The sequence below is a fragment of the Galeopterus variegatus genome, unplaced genomic scaffold (assembly GCF_000696425.1).
Source record: "Galeopterus variegatus unplaced genomic scaffold, G_variegatus-3.0.2 Scaffold4766, whole genome shotgun sequence".
Lineage (NCBI taxonomy): Eukaryota > Metazoa > Chordata > Mammalia > Dermoptera > Cynocephalidae > Galeopterus > Galeopterus variegatus.
This window is the reverse complement of record NW_007730877.1, coordinates 142,035-148,783: the sequence shown is the minus strand read 5'-3', so window position 1 is coordinate 148,783 and position 6,749 is coordinate 142,035. Positions and strand designations below refer to the sequence as shown.

Sequence of the window (6,749 nt, the reverse complement as noted above, 5' to 3'; positions counted from 1 at the left end):
AAAAAGGAAAAAAAAAAAAAAAAAAAAGAAAAAGAAAAATTATCCCAAATGGAAGACCCGAGATGCAAGAAAAAATGAAAAGCAAAGAAAGTAGCAATTATGTAGATACATCCAAAGAAACACTTGAGTGAACTTAAGACTTGGGACAAAGTCCTCTTCATACTTACAGAAATCCCTGGGTTAAGGAAATAATAAGGGCTTAGTTACCAACACGGAATGCATAAAAGGAAAAATACAGTGAACAAAATACAGTAATTATCCCCCAAAATTATCCTGCAAGGCGGAGAAGGTCTCTGCCTTCATAAAATTTATAGTCTAGTGAGAAAGCCAGATAAATGAATAATCACATAATTCACATATTAACAAACAATTATACACTCAGCTAAGTTCCATGAAGGGCCTTCATAAAATTTATAGTCTAGTGAGAAAGCCAGATAAATGAATAATCACATAATTCACAGATTAACAAACAATTATACACTCAGCTAAGTTCCATGAAGGAGAAGTATATGATATTAAGAAGGCAAAATACAATGGGATTTGACTTAGGAAGGTCAGAGAAAGTTATGATTTTTCCATATGGCCTGCTGTTCCTAGGGATATCATGTTGAATGAGACAAACTCATCCCTGAGAAGTGGAAAAGAAAGAAGCAGCAAGGAATCGATGTCCCTGGAGAGAACCATCCAAAGAGAATTAATTGGCCTTAGGAGTTTAGAATAAGCAGCCAGAATAAAGCCTGAGAGGATGTGATGCCGTTGCTTAATTAAGTTGCAAAAGTGAAAGATAAGTAAAAGTGAAAGACTGAGAACTGATATACACAGAATTACAGTTTAGATATTTTAGATAAAAAATCTTTTTCTAAATCATATATGAAGAAGCTACTTCACTGAGGTCAATGTACAAAGAAGTCTGAAAACGGCAAAGCAAAACAAACAAACAAAAAACCAGCCAAATGATTAAGAACATGGGTTTTGGTGTATGAAAGACGTATCTGGGAAATCAGCATGTGGGGGCTCACACACGCTTCAGCTGCATGGTGTCCTGGCGCCTGTGCCTCTGCATCTCCACACACTAGCTCTGCCTACTCTCTTTCGCATGTAGCCAAAGAGGGCCATCCTGCAGCGGCAGCCTCAGCTGGAGCTCTCGCCTCACTCTTGTTCAGGTGAACATCTAGAAATGCTGAGTCCAAGATCCAGGTTTAGCAGAGAATCTGACAGGTCCCGGTTTGAGTCTCATGTCCACACTGATCTGAAGAACCACGATCCAAAGGAGAGAGTTCCGGGAAACAAACAGGGCCGCCACGGCCAGCCTTGCTGGTTGTTTGGAGGCCATCCCAGGAGGCGTAATGGGACATGGACTGCCATAATTACACTGAGCTCACATAGATATCAGCCAATTATAAAAATAATGGCAGACTGTATAATAATTTTCTAAAAAGAATTCTTAATTTTCAATAAAAATCCCAAATATTAGAAATAAATTTTTTAAATGAATAGGAAAAAGTAATACCCATTTGTCATTTTAGTAGCTTAGCCATTTTAGAATAGTATCAATGTCTGAAATATAGTTTAAAGTATTTAGAAGTGGTAGTAATATCTGAATAATGCAACTTGACGAACTTTCTTGTCTGACGACATATTTGAAAAGCACGAGGAGAGGTACTAGTAGGATACAAAAATAAATCAGAAAAGTCCTTGCCCTAAGGAGATTTTAATCTTGTGAGGTAATAAACATAAGTAAGTTACTATAATACAAGGGAAAAACAATGGCTGTGGAAATGAAAAGGATCAGTCATAAGTTAGTTAAATCAGCCAATAAACATTTTTTATGCAACTAATTTCATGCTTTGCATTACTGTAATTCAAGAGTAGCATTAAAAGTCTTGGAACATTTTTGTCTCAATTCCATTAACATTTTATATAATGTAGACAGTAATATTTTCTTTACTCAAGAATATAGGTATCACATTACAAAAACACATCCCAAATCTCAAACACTGAACACATAAGAAATACACAGCAAAAGTTTTTTTCCAAATAAATTTATAAGTGAATTTTATACATTTAAGCTATGATAAGTATTGCTGGCTCAGATCATGCCAAAATATATTATATATGTATTTAATATCTAACAAAAATCAAATGCCAGTGAAATACTTTTTATGCCTAAATGGTGCCATTAGTAAAATTCTTGATTGGTAATAACCACATATAGAAACAAAATACAAAATGAGTTTAAAGTACTTAGTTGTGATATATGTTGAGCTGTTTGTAACATGTGGTTTTTTGAAACAAGCGTATGATACTTTCTTATCTAGAGTACTGAAATCTAAATTTAGATACTTACATTATTGCACTCTCCAAGAAAATACAGTGCAAATCCATCGGCTTTTGTGGCTGCCAAAGGAAAAAAAAAAATGCAAAAACTAATCTCAATGGAAGAATATAACATGCATAAATTCTCTATGGTCTCTCCAAGAAAATACAGTGCAAATCCATCGGCTTTTGTGGCTGCCAAAGGAAAAAAAAAAAATGAAAAAACTAATCTCAATGGAAGAATATAACATGCATAAATTCTCTATGGTGAGACTCAGATATGTCTACGGAATGGATTTGTTAAAATAATCAATGGTCATGCAGTAAATAGAACAAAATAATTTATGGCTTTACTCAGCAACCGAATTAAAATATTTTCATGTATTTTTCTCAGTGACTATAAAATTTAAGTCATCCTCAAATGCATATAGCAGTGAAGTCAGAATTACTATAGAATATTTTTTAAATTTGAGAATTGTTTAATTTTTAAAGTATTAAGAAATAACAAAAGTAATATTCATGACATCAAATAACCAAAATGATCATTGACCAAAAAGGATGATGTATTCATTCACATGTCATTACTGAAGTGAACATTTTTCAACTTATCTAAAATTGCTTCAGGGTCATATGACGGCAATTACCATAGCAATCAATGGCATAGTGTTAGAGGGACTGCCTAAATTTAAACCCCTGCTAAACTCCTTTTTACCTGTGTGTCTTTGGGTAAGATATTTAGCCTCTCTATTCCACAGACTCCCCATCAGTAAAATGGTGATAATAACAGAAATCACCTCATAAGGTTTTAAGGAAAATAAATGAGTTAATGCATGTAATATGTGTGGAAAAGTGCCTAGCACACAGTAAAATACATAATAAAAATGTTATCACTATCATTACATCATGTGTATTTTTATTTTCAAATAAAAAGAGATACCTTTGCCATAGTGTGCATCCTTCTAAAAATTTCACATCCCAAAAAAGGTGCATTCTTCTAAAAAATGACCTTTCTGATGTAACTTTCCTCATTCTATTCACAATATAAACCATTTCTTACATAGTATAAAATTTTTCATTTACCCAAACAAATTTAAAATGCTTATTCCTCCTTAAAAATTAATGATTTCCTTTATAAAGATGTGATTTTAATTCAGTATAAATATACTTTCCAAAGAAAACTAGGTATTAACTAGAAGGCATAGTATATTCCATTTATACATCAGGCAGACACTTAATAGAGATTAGATAATTTAGGACTTTTTAGGTTTGACTTATTCTGGTAGTTTCATAATAAAATATTTTCACTTCAGACTTAGTCTAGCAGTAGAAGTAAATAAATGACTTCCATCTGTCTCTTTGTAAACAAATCATGTTAGGTTACTTTTTGCAATGGAATAAAATAATCTTTTGTTTAAGTTTTCTAGGAGGAATACAAAATGTTTCTTACCTATTTTAATGATGCTAGTTTCATAATAAAATATTTTCACTTCAGACTTAGTCTAGCAGTAGAAGTAAATAAATGACTTTCATCTGTCTCTTTGTAAACAAATCATGTTAGGTTACTTTTTGCAATGGAATAAAATAATCTTTTAAGTTTTCTAGGAGGAATACAAAATGTTTCTTACCTATTTTAATGATGCTACTCAATTCATAGAGGAGTAGATGGTTGTCTCCTCCTGTATCCAGCCGCTGTTCTATATAGCTGTTTAGTTCATATACAACTCCCTGCATATTCGTATCTTGGTACTTTGAATAGAAAATAACAAAAATAAAGGGAATAGTAAAATAAAATAAAATAAAAATTACTTAGTTTGTAAAATATACTATTAATACATATGACTTCATATACTAGCTGTTTATTATTCTTTTATAGAGCATGATTTAAATATTGTAATTATATAAAATAGATTGAAAATTAAAATTGCTATGACTTCTTGAGAATTATCCATTGACTGCATCTATGCTGCATATTTATATTAAAATAACAATGTTACAAATTATAACTTTATGAAGTTTTATGTATAATATATCAGGTAACTTGATTAGCAAAAACAGTACAAAAGTTTGCCAAGTGAAATACTGTAAGATGCTGGAAAAATCTACCATGGGCACTGCACTGGGTGAAACAAGCTCCCTAGCAATGAACGTTAACTAATCTGCTCTCAATCCTGCCACCATACAGGAAGGACAGGCTTGCACAGAAATGCCACTGCTGCAGCAGCCCCCACCACAAGTCCACGGCAGTAGGCTTCATCACAACACCAGTGCCAACAGCAGGTAGACAGAAAGCTACCTGACCCCACTCAGCCCTAGTACAAGCTACACTGTCTCTTCTCTAAAGTAATGAAAAACAATCTTCTAACTAATCTCCCTGCTACCAAGCTTGCTAAACAACAGGCACTGTAAACTTTAAAAATAAAATAATATTTTGTCACTCCCTGGCTTAAAATACTCATGGGGCTTCCTACTGCACTTGGAATAATAGACAAACTCCTTACATGAAGGCCTCCCACACTCTACAAAATGTGGTTACTATCCATCTTGAATATTTCATTTCTTGCACCCAATTCCCTCTATTCTCACTATCTCAACCCTGGCCATGTGGATATCTTTCTGTTTTCTTGACCATGTGGATATCTTTCACTCCCAAAGGTCTATTACTTGCTGTTATTCTTGGGCACGGTACTCAACAAATATCTGTGGAATGAACAAATCAGTCAATTATTTAATAAATAGGCAATGACCATCCTGACAATGTGCTATAGCAGGCACTCTTCTAGACACCAGAGACCCTAGAGCATTGAACAAGATTAAATTTCTGTCCTCAAGGGCCTTACATTCTACTTGGAAGGAAATCAGTAAGTAAAGCAATTTTTTACATGGGTACACTAAGCAGAGCTTCTGGGTGTGATGTGCTAGTGCTAGGTTGACTGAAATCTGTTCCCAAAAGTGGTCTATACTAAATAAAGTTTGAAATGCTAGAACTTCCCTGTTATACATTCAAAGTCTTGGAATGCTGGAGTTGACAGATTATGGAAGGCCCATTTACCCATCCCCTTTCTGTGTTCTATGGACACTCCCTCACCAAGGCCATGAGAAATACATTCACAGGAGGAGTGACTGACACATGTGAAGAGCTCTCTGATGTGGGCTGGAAATGAATGTGTGAACAGCAGCCATCCCCCCAGGTTCCCTGAATTCACCAAGAAGTGATCTTGGTGTGGCAGGGTCAAGTGCTGGACTTAGTATCCAGAGAGAAGTTGGGTGTTATTAGCATAATGGACAGAACTGAGGCTGCAATCAGAATGATTGGGCCAGCATAGATCTTTGGCATCAGCTACTTTATCATGGTGTCCCTGGAAATGAACAGGGCAGCCTAAGTTTTTTGTTTTTTTTTTTTTTTACCCCCCCTTTGTACTGAAATGTACTGGCTCAAGTGAACCAAAATTTGATTTCATCACAACAAAAAGTCATAATGCCTCAATGAATTCCCAGAGTTGAGCCAATTCATAGTATCAGAACCCCTTGAATAAAGGGGAGACCAGGTAATCTTGAAGAAGAATCTTGATACATAGTCAAAAAATTTATAGTGCAGATCTTCGTACCTTCCCCAAAGAGGCTTGCAGACATTTGCCTGGGTTTTTGTGTATGGAAGAAGAGGAAATTACCAGACTTGAGGGACCACTGGACATCAGCTTTACACTGACACTAAATCTTAAGATTCCCAAACACCACTGTGGTATACCAGTCAGAGGGGCTTACGAAGATCAGGTAATCAATGGAGTTTTAGCTCAGGTCCCTCAGAACTGAGCCCCAGTGGGTTCTCAAACAAACCCTGAACTAACTACGATATCAAAATGCACATCTGGAATAGACAAACTCAGCAACTGGCAGAATTCCCACACTTAAGGATCCTCACAAAGAAAAGGAGTGAGGAAGTGAGACTTGTAGAAATCTGGGGGGAAGAGCTTTCCAAGTAGAAAGAACAATAGAAATAAATTAATGAATATGACCAAAAAGCCACAAAATAGTAACCTAGCAAGCAACTCTTATACTTCATCACAAACTTCAAAAATTACCAACTGTAACTCTTAGGGTCTTACCTACTGTTGCTATGCCTGTATCTCTTCCCAAACACAGAGAGCTTCAGCTATAAGACCAGGTTCTCCAAGGTGTTCTGCCCTCACAGCTGCTGCATGTCTGGGGTATACCTAATGTATCTGAGGTCTGATTTCCCTTAGCCCCGTGGACCCTACTGGCTTTGTTGCATACTCAACCATAAAAAACTGCTGATCTCCAGCCCTGCTGTGTGGCTTTTTATTGCTAAAACTTTATCTTGTTAATAGTTAGCCATAGGGGTCGGCCCGGTGGTGCACTGCTACAGTGCGCCGCTTGAGAGTGCGGCGGCGCTCCCGCCGAGGGTTCGGATCCCA

At 35.8% G+C, this 6,749-nt stretch overlaps 1 protein-coding gene across 1 annotated transcript in view; it reads right to left on the bottom strand.

Annotated features, from left to right (window-relative positions):
- Positions 1-6,749, bottom strand: part of LOC103603729 (cAMP and cAMP-inhibited cGMP 3',5'-cyclic phosphodiesterase 10A-like) — a 93,301-nt gene that overhangs the window by 18,789 nt on the left and 67,763 nt on the right. The window contains exons 3-4 of the mRNA XM_008588306.1: positions 3,942-4,062; positions 2,348-2,397 (exon numbers count right to left, since the gene is read on the bottom strand). Coding sequence (XP_008586528.1) covers positions 2,348-2,397; positions 3,942-4,047 — 156 coding nt within the window. The 5' untranslated portion in view covers positions 4,048-4,062. The remainder of the gene's footprint in view (positions 1-2,347; positions 2,398-3,941; positions 4,063-6,749) is intronic.